Below are 19095 nucleotides of genomic sequence, written 5' to 3'. Positions count from 1 at the left end.
ACAATACAACTCAATCATTGCCTAACAATTTATTATTTTCTTATCTTTAGTTTTAATATGTACATAACATTATCAATACATACAGTTCAACCGCAGAGACCAAACGTAATACTATTCAAATATAACGATTGCGACTTGCACAATGTTGAGAAGCAAAACATTAGCATATTGATGACATTCATTACCATTGATTACCAGAAACAAGCTAAGGACGAATGTTGAGTTTTGTAAATTTAGTTTATCGAAATGTTTTGGAAATAATCCCCCTGGGTATCATCTGTTGCTATGAAGTAAAATACCGTTCTGATGTGAGAAGTGTAAATTGCCTTCATTAATCTGATTGAAAACACAAAAAACAAATGCTATTATTTGTTATTCTTCTTTGTTCTTCCTTTGTTTCAGATCCGGGAATCTTACGATAAAGGTGAAGTCGTTATCTTCACACGTGATCAATCGCCGCATGATGTGGGGGCGCTATTGAAAGAGTACTTCCGGGATCTACCCGAACCATTACTGACACGTGACCTTTACAACATCTTCACCAGTTTAACAAGTGAGTTTAAGGTTCCAAAACATTTATGATTCGTGTAATCCTTTCGCAAGAAATGTGTCGAACTTTTTTTTCCGATTTGCTCTTTACGTGTGATTTAAGTGTCTGGGCAACATTGAGAACTGACTTAAAATTTATTATCACGGGCTCGTTGATTTTCAGTTGATGATAAATATAGAAAGATTCCTTAGTTTGATCAAGGACAAATTTGTTTTAGGGTATAGGCCTATGCTCAATATAGGTTTGATAAACTTGATTCAAGCTGTGGTTGCATTATAGTCATGGTCGGCGTCGTTAACGCGTTTTAAGATAAAGTCACCCTGGATGGAACCCGGGCACGAAACTCAAACAACTTGATCCACTCTTAACCCTATAGGGTTAAGAGTGGATCCACTCTTAACCCTATAGGGTTAAGAGTGGATCACCGAGAATGCAACCGTATATGATTATGACTTCCGAGTCACGTGAGTGAGTGTCAAAATTTCGACTTTACATAACTATGCCTGGTCTGGTCGCGATTATAAATCCAAGGCCTAAGTAGGTTTACGGTGCAATTTATATAGGCATTATTGACTTATGGTGATTTTCTGTTATGAATAGTTAACTAGTTAAAAAAAAGGACTGCATTTATCTTTCTGTCAGAAATTTTACGAAAACCTCACGATTGGGAAACTTTTACATCGGAGGTAAACGTACCGCGTTTTCGTCTTTATGATCACGATAGCGTTATATGGCGGTCATATTTATATCATGACGTTTCTGACGTCATTGCAACTGTTACCCCCCCCCTCGAGCTGTTTACCCTCTGGACCTACTCCCTCCCCACCCCACTCTCCTCGTTAGGACTGGATATGTCACTATCTGTGTAATACCTCAGATGACAAAATTAACCCCCCAAAAAAACGTGCAGGATAAAAAAAAAGAGAGAAAAACGCTTATGAACTTTGGTATTCTCATTTTTCTCACAAAAAAAATCCTCAACGGACAAAAGAGACAAATAAATGGCAGACTTTAACAAGCAACACACACGGTACACCCGATTTCAATGGATTGAAATAACAAAGAGTGAACGTCAACTCGGTCCGTATTTGCTCATTGAATTTGGTGCTAAACGATCGTTTGTCGCTTGAGGAATTTATGTCAGAGATTTTGAAGTTAACCACCTGTGTCTTAACTCCTGTTGATTAGTTTTGCGAAATACCAAATGTCACGTCCGTGTAAAATGCACTGGTCTGCACAAAATAAATAGACTAGAATTCGTGACGGTGGCATGGATGTATATAAATGACTCTCTAGACTTCTCTCTTCTGTTTTCTATAACAGCAGTCCGAGAAATTTTTGACCCATGAACCAGGCAGGAACTTGCACGAGGAATGAGTCACCATCCATCAGACACCCCCCCCCCCCACCCCAACCCTCAGAATCAATAATGCATGAAAGCTATTTTGAACTATGGACATCAGCAAGCTACGAAAACTGTCGATTGACTTTTCAATGTGGGTGTGTCCCTCCACCCCTCCCCCACGTCCTAGCTGTTACCAATTTTATTCGCGACCCACGTTTGGGTCGCGCTCCATAGTTTGCTGACCGTTGCCCTATCACACAAGATAAATTTCTCACCGAAGCTAGAACTTTGAATCAAATTTTCGTCTTGTCAGATGAACTTAATAAGAAAATAATGTCAGTGGTATTTATGGTGAAACTTGTATATATTTATGCAGGTTCTGATAACGGTGAAAGGAATATGTAGTATGGTTCAATATGTCAATTACTTGTTTCAACGTTAAGCTACTTTAAATTTTCCGTACCGAGACCATGTAAATTTTTGGCAACGTGAGCCAAGAGGACATAAATTAAGTTGTGTAATTGCCCAATTTTTTTTATCCCGCACATACTTCCGTTAATGCAATTCAATCTGCAAACGAGAATCAAGTTGATAATTTTCGGTTACATATCTTGCCTTTGGCACATTTCACAGATTCACTAACCCCCCCCCCCCCCACGCCCCTCAACACTCGGGAACCCCGCTTATCTCCATGCGCCAGCATAGGTTTATACTACACACCCCGAAACTCGCTGACGTTGATAAAGTCGCTTCTCGACATTTTTAACCTCACTCGCTCAATTAACTCAGTTTATTTTCTTCATTACTCATCTTGCAGGATGGAGTAAGAGGTTCGACGTGGTCCTTCCTCCTCCTCCCCCTCCCCTCCCTACTATTTGCCCAAACCATTGCTCTGATATTTCTAAACCTGCCTCTCCATTTCTGACCTCAGAGTTTGATACTTTTGAAGAGAAGTTATCCACGATAAGATTGGGTGCCTGCCTTTTGCCGGTGGTTCATCGTGATGTTCTCTTCTCATTGATGAAATTTCTGTCCAAAGTAGCTGACGAGGCCGGGAAGGACCACGATTCGCAGGGTAACGAGGTATGCTTAATGACGAAAAAAGGAAAATCCGTTCTTTGAGACAGCAAAAAAAAGAAGAGATTATTGGGTGAATAGACAGAGAAATGCATACTCTGTGTAGGTCTTCTGGCTGCAGAATATATTTGTGACCGTTTCGTCTACGTCATCCTAAGCGTATCCACAATGCAAGCTAAGGGGTGGGTGGAGGAGGGGTAAGGGATGGGTGAGGGGGTGAGGGGAGTTCATTGTTCGTATAAAGATTTAGCGTGTATAAGTATCCTTCATGACACGTTCCCGTGGGTAGACTTCAAGGCTGAGTGGACCCCACACACCTAATTGAGCTAAGGGTGCAACGATATGTGCCCGCTCCCCTTCAAACACAAGTGCGGTATTAAAGTAAGTCAGTATATTTACTCATTACTAAACAAGCCAACTTTTAAATGGAATATTTCAAGCTCCAAAAAGATTTCTACCCCAGACCCCCAAAAGCAGTTCTTTGCAATGGAATGGCTTCTTTTCTCTTCAACGGAACAGAGAGAGAGAGAGAGAGACTATTTATGAGCAAATACAGTTTACAGGAAAGACTGGTGAAGTGCTCTCGGCTCTCAATATCAAACCGCCTAATCTCTTTGTTACCGTACTCTTGTTTTCGCTCTTAAGTTTTGTGAAACGTTTTCTAAATTATGACTTAAAGTTCTAATTTTTGTTTTGCGTTTTTGTTGAAGGTCGGTGGAAATAAAATGAATGCTCAGAATCTTGGCACCCTTTTTGGTCCAAACATTCTAAAGAAGACAAAAGGCGGGCTGGCTCCGGAAAAGGATAAGGACCTTCATGCTGACGCGGTAGCCCATGTAGAAAGAACACGAGACGTCATAATAACCGCGTGCTTTCTGATTCAACACTACAAGGAAATATACCAGGTATGTCGTTTGCACTACTCAGTATCAAATATATAGTTTACGATGTATTTAGTATCATGCACAGCACATTGTATCGTACATAGCTTACAAAATGATATCTGTTATATACCATGTTACTTGAAGTATGTCTTACAGTCTATTTGATATCAATTACAGCACATATATTACAGCATATATATATATATATATATATATATATATATATTGATTTTCCAACTCATTACGATTTTCATTTATATATATATATATATATGAAAATCGTAATGAGTTGGAAAATCAATATATATAATATATATATATTTATATATATATATATATATATATATATATATACACACATATATATATACACACATATATATACACACATATATATATACACACATATATATGTTAACAGCCGGGTACTTTCTAAGGTTAATTGTTAATTAGTGTGTTTGTATTGTAATTTTGTATGTAGATACCCGTATCACTGCAGGAGGAGGTTCTACGAGCAATTTCGGAAACCGATCCCGATGCTCTGGACTTTATTCTCAATCAACGCACCACGGAGATGAGGTAAACCAGAAATAGCGATTGCGAATTTCTTAACTCGAAATTAACTATAATAATAGTGGTTATAATAATTAAGGGAACCGTAATTAAGTAATTTCATAGCTTTTATATTAATGTAGCCTTTGATAGAATGAGTGTAAATTCTTTCTGGGTTAATACAGTACGGTATACAGTGATTCAAGTTTTAGCTTCACAGCCTCGGGCAGTTGAGCAAGTGCCCCCTCCTCCTTTCGTTTGTGAGAAAAAAACCTGCTAAAACCCTTCTAAAATATCATTATTCTCTCTTTCTTACAGCTTTACTGGGCAACCGACTCAAGATGAACCACCAACCAGTACCACGAACAATTTCGGTATTAGTCCAACTGACACTACATCATCTTCATCGGGGACTTTCCCCTGCGTCATCGAGGATTCTAGTCTTGCCTCGTTGTCGACGATTGAAGACCTTGTCAATGAGAATAACTTTTCAGATTTTGACGCCAACATTCCTTCCCGCGGATCCAGTGATAGCTTAGATGCCTTGGAGGAGGAGGAAGATGATACGACGGTGAACTCTGAAGACTTCACAACCATTCCTGTTAGTAACAATTTCAATCACAACTCCCATAGAAGTGGTACCGCGCAGGCGCGAGAATGGAACGGGACTGAGACGAGGAATGAGAGGAATCTTTCTAATGGCCCCATTGACGGTCCGGGGACATTGGCATCCAGATCACCGAATTTAAATCGCAGAGAAAATAGCCTCCAAGGTGTCGATGCGACAGTGCTTGACGGAACGTCAGCTGACCTTTTAGCGCCTCCTCATCGACCTGTGAAACGAGGCAGCATCGGTTTATATGCAGAGACGATGCTGGCTTTAGGGATTCGCCCAGACCCTTCTGAAAAGACAAGGTCTGTCGACGAGCGACAAATTGCTGATGTAAATAGCAACGTTACGAAGGCTGTAAATGATCCTTGCTTTACTTGCTCTAAAGAAAGAGAAGGGTATAACTATCCAAGAAGGTCCACCTCACCCTCCCCTCCATCCTATCGAGACCGATCACGAGATACCCAATCACCCATCTCGTCCTCTTCGATGTCCGGGAGTACCTCCTCTTCAAATGCTTCTCTCGTTTATGTAGATGCTGCGAGTAGTGACGTCGAATCCAAACAGAAACAACTACCAGACTACGACGAAGTTTTGAAAATCAAAGAGTTGGGCGTGAAGAATTACGTGACTGTCAATTCTAGTAAATATTTTGTTCCAGTGCCACATTTGAAAGAGGATGCAACGCCACCTGACGCAGATGGAGTCCAAGACCATATCGCAGCCGATTCTCCTTCAAAGCTTGATTTTGATAAGATAACGTGTGGGGACAGATCTCTACCGCCTTACAATAAGATTCGAAGACGAGATTACGTGGTCAAAGACAAACATTATCAAAGCCTGCCTCCAGCTTACCACACGACGCACAGGACGCCACAAGATCCACCGCGTGTGCCGTCACCACTGACCTCGCGGAGAGCATTTCCAACATCTCCGCCATCGTTTGAGAATGTTCCATCTAGGGAGTCACCAATAACGGCAAATATGTCAGTATCAAGGGATGGACATTACTCACCGATTACCTCACCTCTGCCGTCAAGAAGACAAGTCACAGCAGCATCTCCATTGGTGGGGCATGTTCCATCTAGGGAGTCACCGATACCGAAAAATATGTCGACGCCAAAGGAGGGACGTTTTTCACCTGTTACGTCACCTCTGACCTCGAGACGAGCAGTAGGGATAACAAGAGGAAATCGACTTAGAGAGGTGACGTCACCTGTTTTGTCACGGAAGACGGGTGTTACCTCTCCTAGAGTAACACGCACACCTCTTGTACAAGCGCCCGAGAGACGAGAGAGTCCTCTTCTTGCTTGGGATCATCACGACCCCACAGAGATGGGCACCGGCCCCAAAGAGCATAGCAACAAAGTTGCTTCCCAAGTATTGCTTAGGGATTTCCCACCAAAAATAAGTTTGTACCATAATTGGGATTTTCTTGATCTTAATGACGAAGATGGGGAATTCGATGGTCCTGAAACTTATGTCTAAACTTTTTTCTTTTTCTTTTCCAATGCTCTTTGGTTTGGGAATTTAGCAGTAAGATGACATGCTTAGGACTTCCTGATTCTTAAAAGAGAATCAAACCCAAGGATCATCTTCATCCAAGAGAGGTACTTTTGAAACAACTCCTAGTTGGCCTACACAGCCAAGAAGAATGTCGTATCGTTTGATAGCTGTCCCGGCTCAAAAGTCATGTTATGTCACTATATATACCTTTTTTGCCAGTGTGTGATATGAAAGTGTCAGTAAGAGATGAAATCTCCTAGATTCCTTTGGTTTGTTTTTGATGTTAAACATCAGCAGTACGTATACGTTTGCTGACCTTCCAGCTATTATTAGGTAATGTTATCAAATTCATCATTTCAGTAAATACCACCCCTACTGAAAAAAAAGTAATGAATTAAATATACTACAGCTGTATTGTGGCACTGTCAACTTTTTAGACTTGCTTAAGTCTCCAACCAAACATATGAAGCAAGATTTAAAGAATGATATCTCTTAATAGAGTTATTCATCCTAGGTATCTCAAGTGATATATGAAGGTTAATGGTGATATCTTTCATGACTGTTATTGGAAAGTTACGTCACACCAGCCAAATAACATTGCCTATAGCGGAGTTTCAAACCATTTCAACTTAAATTTCGAGTACACTTCAGTTTTTTTGTATTCCTATCTGATTTTTGTATAGATACTTGATAATAAATTATTTTCCGTGTTTAGTAGAACGCTTTCAGAGATTATCCATAGTTATGAGTCATATTGATTCTTGAATGCTGGACAGTCAACCACATATAACATAAATGAATATTCATTGGATTCTAGGTTTTGCGTATCACAAAATCGTGTATCGATTAACACTTTAACACTAATTATTACCAATAGTTTTAAATACGGATCAATATTTCACAATGATGCGACCGCTGCCTTTAACTTTGTTTCTTTCAAACTGTATGCATAAATGTTCCGTGAAAGCTGCTCGTGAAAGTTCGAACTGCTACAAAGAGTTAAGTAAGCATATTATCCTCCTACGTAGAATTCCTCAGTCGTTCATTCGGAATATCTTGATAATGTAATCCCCGGTTCGACTCATTGTACAAGACAGTCAAACTATTCCTCACCTGCAACAGATGGAACAGGTTGGGAGGTAAAGAAGCGAGAGATAGTTCTCTCATATTCTTAATCCAAACTTAAGTGCGTGGCCAAATTAACATTGATTCTGTGGTTTCAAGGACGAGCATGTGGTGTCTTGGAATAATATCCGAACGTTATTGAAGGTCCAGAGAGGGGTAGTGTGGCGTGGTGATATGACCTTTCGTTTCGGCGGTTATAAAATAGAGAGAAAATATCCCGTTTACCTCTATACCACAAATTAAAGAACATTTTGGTTGGATATATGTTTTGCCAAGATCTCTGTAAGTATAAAAGTTCACAAACAGATTCATTTTGTAACAAGCGAGTTAATCTTTACATGCCATGAACCTTCGACAGGTGTATCCTGGCCACCCACCACGCCATAAGTATAGCTAAGTACCTATAAAAACTTATTCCAATCCATCATGGCAAAATAATTACTTGATGCTCGCAAAGAAAATTATTTTGCGATAGAGTTTTCATATACCGTACAGGTGTTATTTTATTACAGCGCATGAAGAGTTGTTTGATAATTCTTATTATTGAATTTCGTTATTAATGGTCATCGAGTTCTTCCGTAAAGAAATGAAGCCTGTATACTACTATTCTTGCCAAAACACATCACAAACAGCCTGCTTGGAGTTTTGTGATAAGAAATCACTGAACAATCGGAAACATTTGCTGATTTTTAGTTAATGATTCTTAAAGCTTGACTATGTCAATTCAGAATCCATGATATGTAAAAAAAAACATTCGTTTGCGATATTCACATTTGAAACATTTTCTTTCTAGTTTCCTAAATGGGATCGGTTAACTGTTACTGTAACTAACTTGGTAATAGTTTCATGGCTAAAACGGTTGTTGTCATGGTTTCTGTCATGGCCCTTGACCATTTTCCACTAACGATAATACGCTATACATTGTCTTTACATTGGTGCGTATCTCTATAGGTGTACAAACGATCTAGTTTCCATGTAATGATGAAAGTCAGGTCAAAGTTTAAACGATGTTTTAATGTTATCACGTCTTCATTACATCACGTACACTCTTGCCATATAAAGAAAATCAAATCATTTGTTCACAGCTCATTGTTTTAAACTTTTTTTAAATACATTTTTAGTGCATTACAGCACGGAAAATCATGTAAAAAGTAAGCTAGTTTTGCTTCATGTTCTAATGCTCATGCACTGATACTGGGACTTACTTTTATGTTTTACATCAATAAAAGTCACCGTATGGGTTTTATTACTCCGGCGTTTGGAATTAAAATCAGATACAACTATTACTTAAACATCCAATGAATTATAAACGAAAAAAGAACAAAAGAAATGCGATAATGAGTAGAAATTAGCCTCGTTTCAGTCGTTTTGTTGATTGTGGTGAAAAGCCAATGAATTTAATCATTTGTGGTCATTGAGCTCTATACACTGACACACGTGTTAAGTGGCTCTGACGAGGGACTTGATGGGGCGTGAACCTGTTGATAGAATAATAAGATAAAGTGACAATGGCTTTCATTGAAATAAGACTTAAGAATGATTCGAAGAAAAATCACACATGTATCTTTCGGATATGTATATGCGAATAGCTTACATTAGATGCTCGACTATCATTCCTTATGTCAAATTCCTTCTACCTCAGTCAAAGGAGCTTTAAAGGGACTAAATTTCATTTTGAAAAGAAAGCCTCGGTCTCATTTCTGAAGGGAAGAAAATAAAATAGTTCAACCGTCCAAGTAAAATGCAGACGTTGCCTCTTACATATACATTGACATGTAACCATGTACTTCGTAACACCACCTCCCAAACCCACCCAACCCTCATACATGATCATTCGACTACCATACGTCACTGATAAACTTGCTCTTTATGGTATTCAAACTTTTATGTAGGATATATCCTGCACTCTACTACTCCCCCCCCCCCCCCACCGTAGGTATTTGTTTCATAAGACACACCGACCCTCCCCCACACTTTCCCCTCCCCGAACAAGAACTGGCCGTTATCATTTTAGGCCATCGATAGTCACCTTATAACTTTATTAAGAAAATAAATAGTTCCTAAAGTAAGAGTATTGCGTAAAGAGAGCTTTGAAGAACACAACAACGCGCATGTCAACTTTCACGGATGACCATTTATCCATCAGTATCGATTGGCTAAGCCCAAATGGCTAAACCTATCTGTACATGAAACACAATTTGCTGTCACAAAAACTCAAATTAAAACCGACAAAAATCTGTTTAAATAATACGGTAGTTTTGAAAATCTTGCTGTTCATAGTCGCATGTTTCTTCTATTAACAGGCTGTACAGGAGAAAAAGCAGTGGTTTGAATATACAATTATAAGACCAACATATAATGTGTAACGTGTTTGATCAAGTATCTTATATATATAGTTGTTTGCTTGAGTGCGATGTTAACAAGTTACGTATATATTTAACGATGGTGATTTTAAATATTTCTATAGAAGATTTAAATATTTAGCAAACGTGTGTTATTGATCAAAGAAGCTATATAAAGTTCATTTCACGTTAAAAATGAAATTCAGTAAACTACTATACAAATTGCAAAAAAATGCGATCTATGTATGTATGTTAGTGTCTGAGCATGCGCAGTGTTTCTCACTAGAAGTTAGGACAGCTTGAAACATCACCAGTGTTAGAATTATCGGCCGTCTACCTCGATATAGTATACTTGCCAGTATTACAACCACTAACGTCTCCGTGGAAAATTAAGAAATAATAATAATAAGAATGATTTGGGCCAGACGATATTTCATGATCGACATCTGTACCCCCCTCCTCTCGTTGATATGATGCTCTTTCTGCAGAAAATGTCTTTCCTTTCTAACTTCCGAAACCATTTTCTCCGATCCTGGGTCATCTTGTACGAGACAAATCCCATACATTGGTACATTATATATTTTCAGAAATCGGACAAAAGAAACAAACCCCTGCCGTCTGGGTGTATCGATGTATTTTGGCGCTTAATATTACTTACGTCAGTATGTGTATACTACTTTGATTAAATTGTAAGCCAATCACAGCTGTATATTACCCATAGTGCAATTTTCATGACTGCTGAACTCTTATTATGTAGGTATAGTGTTATATACGTGTACACTTTGTAAATACAGGCGAGGGTCATTATACTATCGGCCGTGCCGTTAGAGTTGAATGGTTTTTATATGCCAGTTTCGTATATCACAGAGACAGATTTTTTCCTCTTTTCGTTTTCTTACAAGAAGTTCAAATAAATGGCGATAAATGTGAGCATTCGTTCTTCTCTTTGTTTTGTATATATTACTTCATATCATGTCAGTGTATAGACATTATTACTCTGCACGTGACCAGTACGTCATTTGCAACAATACGACCATGGTTTTGTTTATTCATACGAAAAATACCTAATATTCCAGCTGTTGTCCTACCAACCTCCCCCCCTCCCCCTTCCGTTCACGATGCCATAACAACCCGGTGACCTGTCGCATGGTTTGAAACTCGATATTTGCGCATGTGCATTGGAGGAAAGTTACACCCATCCCTTATTTTGGAGCGATGAAGTAGCCGTTTGCCTCATCGTCCATTCATGCTAAACGGTAAGATCACTCACTATAATTTATAAGAAAAGGCGCACAGGAAGGAACCTGGGCACGCAAAATCAAACGACTGATCCGCGCTCAACCCCAGTCCCCTTGCATCGAGACTGTGACTGTGTGGTCATCGTCAGGAATACAGGAATAGAGAACCCTCCTCACAAACACTTACAATGTATTCGTTTATCTTACGTATAAGGAAGAACATTCACTTATAAGTATTCTTATATATATATTTTTTTCATAGAAAAGGATCAAGAAAAATTACTTTAATATTTACATACTGCTTTTCAATTTCTTTTATCTTTAATTTATTGAAACAAACCCAAGGCAGGAAATATAAAGCTTTCACGTCACAACGTCACAACAAGTTAAAACGAACTTTACAGCTAAGTGACACCAAACTTTTGTTTCTGATTCCCAAATATCTCTGAGGTGGCTGCTTTGATCTTACATTGATATCGAAGTTCTGATTGGGGCTATCCTCTAATTAGTTATGTTGTTATGTCAGTAACTACATTACAGTTTTTGGAGGGGTGGGGGAATTGAAGAGGGATCCACGCCTGAGATGGACAGTTGGATTTGTTTATCCAGGGAGGTAAAAACATACCTCCATGGTTTATCTCAGTTGTTGTAACTGTAAATAGCTCAACGTTATAAGTGAGAAATCCCAATTATAATTCGTCGATGGATGTCAAGATGAAATCACGTTGTACATCAACATCGGACCGTTTTAAGTGAATGGATATATATAGTCAACTTGTCCTGTCGGGAAAATGCTAGTGGGTTAAGAATAAGCAAGATCCCTCGTATTCATTTTTTTTTTTTATTATTGACCATAATTTCATCTGCATGCTCTTGTGGCGGATGTGTGGTCTAGGGAAGGGGGTATACAGGGAGGTTTCCCTTCAAATTTGAGAAAGTTTGATATGGTTAAGGGGTGCTCGGTGGCAAAATGGTGCTATATTTGAACGATTTTCAAAGGTTTTCCACAGAGGTTTGGCGACCCTTCAAATTTCTTTGCGACCCTTAAAAAATCGTCACGGCCCACCACTTCAATTACCAGGGCCTTCAGAGGAATATAGTTTCAACATTAAAAGGATTTCAGATGTCCGTGTTAAGCTAAATCCTCCATTGAAGAAACAGTCTCCATAATTTGAATCAAAAAAACGGAAAACAATGACACATTTTGTTACGCTTTCTATTTATTCGACTTTGTGGCCCCAATAAAATGTGAAATAACATTTGTGACCATGTAGGTGATGTGTGCAAAAAGCATGACATGATAAACATCCAAAATGTTAACAGCTCCTTCACTAGGTGTGTCGGGAAATATCAATAGACACTGTTTACAATGCATGAATTGAAGTAACATTCACAAAAGTTGCCATGATGCAAACGCATTTAGTGACATGAAATACACACCCACCCACACATACTTTATTCAATACGAAAGTACTGTATTATACTGCAGACACACGCATGCGCACACGCATTTATCCTTTGGAAAATATGAACCGTATAAAGTACTACAGGCATACACTTACTTTTACAATGTTTGGAGTTTGCCTCTGAAGAAGATCCTGCTAGGATCGAAACGTCAGGCCAACTTACTTTTACACATTCTCTTACACAGGCTCTCTAGTGGATAAGCAGTTTGCTAACACTGAGTTTTGTTTAATTTTTATTTATTATGAATGTATGGAGTTGTAAGATACTAGCCTGCCACACACACACACACGCAAGAGCTCTGTATGTGGATACATATGCTTATGGGACATGATACAAACACCTCACATACTCTCCCAATGTAAGAGCCAATAAACACTCTTCTATGTGGAAACTTGTAACGTGAAACACTCGAACCGATTGTTTCTAAGATAAGAGTTTACAGGAGAGTATATCACAACCAGTCCTTTCCACTCAAGATACTCTGAATAAAATCAAGGTGAAGACATCTCTAGAACTGTTTTATGGATGACCAACATAAGAATTTTCCTTAAATATAATATCAAACATATATCAATTAAGAATTGAGCTGCTCGTGTTTATGGTAAATGGTGTTCACAAGAGGGTCTTCCGAAGAAGGAAAAAAAAAACGTTCAAAGTTGCGGAATAATAAAATGTAAATATAGCAATCAATATGAGCTGCTTCTTGCAAGTCGCTCACTATTAATCTGCTGATTCCATGACACCAATCTATCAATAATAATACTAATAAAAAATAATAATATCACATATCTTCAATAACCTCACACGTTTTACCCCCAGCAATAAAAAAAAAAAGAAAGAGAAACAACAAGTATGCATTTCCTTTTACTGGTATTTTTTAAGTTCAATTGTTCTATTTAAATTGCATTAAAAATTGCACAATTCCACTGAATTATAAGATTCCACATCTCAAAATCTCCATCCCTCCCTCCCCCCCCCCCCCCAAAAAAAATATACATATAAAGCAAAAAAAAGCACCCGATGCCTCAACAACAGTGCCAAGTTGGAAGAGGCATATTAACTACTGATCATTGCAGCTTTTACGTAAACAATTTTTTTAAATCTCTGATCTGCATTATACATGGTCATACCCTATATATAGCCAAGGTTAGTATTTAAAAGACTCTCAACACTGACTAATAGCCATAGAAATATACATATTATATATATATATCGTAATGAGTTGGAAAACCAAGAAGTGAAAAAATGTCCAGCCTCCATCAGGGTTCAAACCCGGGCCTCCCGCTTTATATGCAGACACCCTAACCACTAGGCTATGGAACGCTGATTGTATGTCCAGAGGTTCGAAACTCGTAAGGAAGGTAGTAATTCCACTGAAGGCATTTGTCTGTATATATATTACCATATATTCTCTTGTTGAAAGGTATCTCATAAACATATTTCATTAAACCAACAAAACACACACACAAAAACACTAATCATAATTATTTTCAACAAAATTACTAGTTCACACGAAACAAGCCTCTCCAAGCACATTTCTGGAATCGGGAAAATTATTTGGTATGAGATTCATTTGAATTTTAAATAAGGTACAAGAATATGCAAATGAGATTCATTTGCAAATGAGATTCATGAGATTCATTTGAATTTTAAATAAGGTACAAGAATATGCAAATGTCTGAAATTGATGCATATACACCCACACAAACATCTATTTAGGAAGATGTATTGCTATTAAAATTATATATTTTCCTACAAATTGTTGATTCAAATATCAAATGTCAATCTCAGTATCACTGGTTGTCAATATTGGGGACCAATATTGCAAAATTAAAAGGTTTTGGAATGACAACTTCCGATTTCCTGACACTGTACCCCAAAATATCCAGATTTGCACACAAAACGTAACTTGGTATAATCCTACACCCTCTGAAACCCCTTCCTCCCGGCCCACCCCCTTGTAATCCTCAATACAATTAGTTACTAGATGTAATCACCCTACAAATCACACAGTTCACCGGGACACTTTGCAGATGCACAAAAGCCGCTAGAGAATTGCTTGTGCTTGATGAAAATGTGATATGGGAGGACGATACAATATTGAGTGGTATTTCGCATTGGAGCAAAATTTATCGTCCCATTTTATTAACAGAGAGTCAAAATGAATATTCATTATGTTTATTAAAGAGACCTTCGCAACATATGACAGAAAATGGAATGGAAATATTGCACTGGTAATAATAAATGGCCAGTAATATGTTAGTACTACCATCAAGATACCACTAATCTGCACATGTTAGTTTACAACTGAATACTACCTTGCTTTCCTTCTCAGCACAACACTGTGTACCCTGTTACAATAAAGCATCTTTGACTGCACTGCCTACTACACACAGAAGGCATTTCCTCCTTGTTAAAAATGCAATCGTAATATACTTCCCATTATTTTCTTCCATTTATTGATTTATTACATTGTGTTGGGAAAATCAGAAAACCTATTGTTATATTTAATTAATACTTCGAATGCACGTGCTGACGAAAAGGTCCTTGGAGCTATATAATTACAGACGTGTCGATTACATAACAAATCAAAGGACGATTATGAAGCTTAGAATGATCTTCAACTTATTGGAGATCTGATTGGACAAATGAGGTAGAATTTATTTTAAGGAAATCACGTCCGTTTTGCACAATATCAGTTCTTTCTATGTTGAAATGGCTAACTATCAAATGGTGCTTGATTAAACATATCAATGTTGTTAGCATCTTGGACTTGATTAAACATATCAATGCTGTTAGCATTTTAACCTTGATTAAACATATCAATGTTGTTAGCATTTTAGCCTTGATTAAACGTATCAATGTTGTTAGCATCTTGGCCTTGATTAAACATATCAATGTTGTTAGCATTTTAGCCTTGATTAAACGTATCAATGTTGTTAGCATCTTGGCCTTGATTAAACATATCAATGTTGTTATCATCTTGGCCTCTGACACACCAGACCCAAACTGACTAGACTGATTTATATTGTCCGCATGTTCATTTTTCATACACAAGGCAATGAGACCACATATTTCTGCATATTGTCAACATTTTGTTGATCTTTAAGGACACAACATCCCGACCACCAAACTACAGAACATTCTCTGTTGTCAACATGTTGATATCTCATGCAAGAAACAAGATATCAATCCATGTTGCATTTTCAAACTGTTGATTTTACTGACCAAGAAACTCTCCAAGCTGTAGTTCATTTTGCCTTGTCAACATCTTAATTTCTTACACAACAAGCAAACTAGAGCAACGATAATTCTGTGAAGTCATCATGTTGACTTCTTGTACTTCCTTTAAGCTTATTGCACTTATCATACATCAGATCAATGTGAGTTGTATGAAAGAAAAATATCAAATCTGGGCGGAAGATACACCTAACAATTAGTCTTTTGAAATTTTGATTCAGTCCAGCTCTTTGCTCCCTCCCACAAATGTTAATCTCTGGCCCTCATAGATAATTAAGCAATGCCCAGTACAATGAGCCCTTCCTTTATTATTACCATAAATTTGCATATAAAAAACTCTTTTTCACATTGCTTAATAATGAAGGGCTTCATTATGAAGGTTTGTTCTAAATCATTCCAAAGAGCCCCTAAAAAATTTGATTTGGTCACTTAAAATATCAAACCAGGGGATGAGAGAAAAACTATAAAATCGAGGGTAGGCCTAAGTGGGGAAGATACCCATGGTTTTCTATGTCATCACTTGAACCCAGTCAGTCAGGGGAAACAAAAACACCTATTCTCCTTTTCCAAAGTTCATTGCACTCTTCCATAGTACAAAGCAGATCTAAATCCCTGGAAAACTTTAACTAATGCCGATTTTTATTTTCTATGAAAGTACTGGCATGCACAATATACTTTTTATACAGCGGAATGTTTCACCAAATTTACAAATTATGCAAGCTTTCTTTTTGAACAACAAAGTGTTTTTTTTTACTTTCAAAATATATATATCCATTTGGTTCTCTATTAGCACAACCACATTCACTCACACAGCTGAGAACAAAATGTTGACAAAATGCAACAAAAATGACATCAAACATAAACATAAGCTTCCTTTTTTACTAAGCAATGGCCAAATGCTGCCAACTCTATTCCTACAACTTCTTTTTTCTTTCTAACTAAACTAAAAGTCAGACCTAAATTCTTTAAGGTCTGCTAGCGATCTGATTTTTTTTTCAGTTAAATTTTTATCGTGGTGGTAGAAACTAATATTTCCTTTCTTCTTCTTGTTGTTTGGGAAACTATCTTTGTCCGTCATAACACATGTGTTTTAACATGAGGTTAACCATCCATGAATTTTCTCCACAGATCCTTTGTATATAATCAACTCCAAGATTTAAGTCAAGCGTGACCTTCATCACAATTTTTTTGTTGAGATTAACCAATGCAGCCTTGTCCGAATCTGAGAATGCAAGAGCGAACTGAAACCACGAAGTGCGATCAATTTCCCAGAGTGAACGCTTTCATACTCCGGATTAGATCAAACATTCCTGACCGCCCATTTGAGGAGCATTCTGGCCCTGCAACAGATGATGCAACCCGAAATCAAGATTATAACGTGAATGCTTGGAAACCCTGCAAAATCTTTTCTTTTGAAATATTAGATCACTAACTCCCTACATTACACCAAACCAAAAATATGGCGAAGATTGTTGGCATAAGTTATTGAGTTTATGTGACATTCAAAAAATGTTAAACTAACAAAACCTTTTTTCCTTTTTGCTCATTTTGTCCAACCCAAGTTTTACTCAGGGTAGGACCTTTCCAACTTCCCGAGGAGAAAACTAGTTTAACTGTTAAATCTTGATCTCGACTCCCTAAATTGACAGATTTTTACAGATTTGAGCTAACTTAGGTATCTCAGGAATGGCATAATACACATTTATGACTTGTAAAAAGATCACCACTGACTTCCGTTTCAAAAACTTTCCAATTTTTTGTTGAGTTTGCTAAACGGTCGAAACGTGAAACGATTTATAAATAACTCACGACCCGACTTTTCACGTTTGAATACATCAGCTTTGCTCTGGCAGTTGTACGATGACGGCGTCGCAGTCCGTATCCTCTGATGACGAATCGACGTCCTCCTGGGCGAGATCCCAATTCTTTGTCGAGTCCTCCTGAGTTTGACCATCTTCCACATCTGTGCCGCCGGATGTCGGTTGATCCGGGTCAGGTTCCGTAGCAGCCGGTCTTTCCTTGTCCTGCGCTGTTTCATTCTGACTCTCGCCGCTGTCAACGACCTCCTGTTTGACCTCCTTTTTTACCTCCTTTTTAACCCCCTGTTTGACCTCTTGTTTGACCTCCTGCTTGACCTCCTGTTTGACCTCCTTGACCTGTTGCTTAGCCTCTGCCTCGTCGGCCTGATTGGAGAGCTCCTCGTTACAGTGCTGTATGCCGGAGCAGTAGTGCAGCATTAACATGGCCAGGGTCTGCATCCTCTGTTCACTCTCGGCGAACGATGCCGCAGCTTTCCGCTGTTCCTTGCTGCTGCTTTTGTCTTCCTTCTTTAGGTATAGGTTGGCTTGTTGCTCTGCTTCTGAGTCAATCTCTTTTTGTAGCTTGTTTATCTGAAAAGTCACAAAAATAAATATAATAAACTTACAATAATAATACAATCAGTAGATACAATCAAAGTATTGCCATCTTCAAAAAGTGTTAATTTTCTGTTTATAATCTTCTTGCTGATTTATCGTTGAAACCTGATACAACTTGAATGTTTGCTTAGCTGTCACAGTTCTCCATATTGACAACTTCATGAAAATGAAACTGCTTTTGTAGAAACAAATATTTTCCTCTGTGAATAAGTGAGTACAAAATTTAAAAAAAATAAAAAATCTGCTAAATATGCTGCGATGACATCTTTCACTCTGCTGTTGCCAGGTGCATTTGCAAAATACCACCTAATTTGAAAAACCAATACATTTGCCATACAAAATATTATAAGCATGTGGGTTGTACCTAAATATGCAGAGTGTTTCCAGCATCTTTCTAAGCAATCAACTTCAAACTACCAGAATATCCATTTTAAGTGTTGTAATTGCAAGGCTTGGTCACAATGAATCAAAACCCCAAATACAACTGTTAATGCTAAAACAACTCTTTGAAATATTTTCATAAATGCAGTGACGATTCTGATTACGTATAAAAACGTCTGTCAATCAAAGACAATGTTAATTAATATGATGGCTTGCTTGCATCGGGTGGTACTCACGATGGTTTCCAGCTTCATTTTCCTCTCCGGCGTAGGAAGGTTCAAAAACAGTTCTCGACCATTCTGTAGAATTCAGTGAAAAAAAAGTGTTGAAGGAATAGAATGCTTGTCGTATCAATGAACAC

At 38.0% G+C, this 19095-nt stretch overlaps 2 protein-coding genes across 9 annotated transcripts in view; one reads left to right on the top strand and one right to left on the bottom strand.

Annotated features, from left to right (window-relative positions):
• The window catches only part of LOC139980177 (uncharacterized), a 108074-nt gene extending 97153 nt beyond the window's left edge, over positions 1 to 10921 (top strand). For all 7 annotated transcript variants that reach the window (XM_071991641.1, XM_071991638.1, XM_071991639.1 and 4 more), the window contains 5 exons: positions 403 to 553; positions 2827 to 2978; positions 3683 to 3877; positions 4338 to 4435; positions 4727 to 10921. In XM_071991641.1, the coding sequence (XP_071847742.1) occupies positions 403 to 553; positions 2827 to 2978; positions 3683 to 3877; positions 4338 to 4435; positions 4727 to 6506 (2376 nt within the window). In that variant the 3' untranslated portion in view covers positions 6507 to 10921. The remainder of the gene's footprint in view (positions 1 to 402; positions 554 to 2826; positions 2979 to 3682; positions 3878 to 4337; positions 4436 to 4726) is intronic.
• A 1506-nt stretch (positions 10922 to 12427) lies between these two features.
• The window catches only part of LOC139980179 (PDZ domain-containing protein 8-like), a 32962-nt gene continuing 26294 nt past the window's right edge, over positions 12428 to 19095 (bottom strand). Inside the window, exons 16-18 of one of the 2 annotated variants that reach the window (XR_011797473.1) lie at positions 18971 to 19033; positions 15505 to 18326; positions 12428 to 15468 (exon numbers count right to left, since the gene is read on the bottom strand). Coding sequence is in view for 1 of the 2 variants with exons in the window: in XM_071991644.1 (XP_071847745.1) it covers positions 17772 to 18326; positions 18971 to 19033 (618 nt within the window). In the remaining variant the exon portion in view is untranslated. Of the gene's footprint in view, positions 18327 to 18970; positions 19034 to 19095 lie in introns of both variants that reach the window. The other variant, XM_071991644.1, reaches the window with a different exon arrangement.

The sequence above is a fragment of the Apostichopus japonicus genome, chromosome 14 (genome assembly GCF_037975245.1).
Source record: "Apostichopus japonicus isolate 1M-3 chromosome 14, ASM3797524v1, whole genome shotgun sequence".
In the NCBI taxonomy this organism is placed as follows: Eukaryota; Metazoa; Echinodermata; class Holothuroidea; order Aspidochirotida; family Stichopodidae; genus Apostichopus; species Apostichopus japonicus.
Note: the sequence above shows the minus strand (reverse complement) of the source record. Positions and strands in the feature narration are given on the sequence as shown.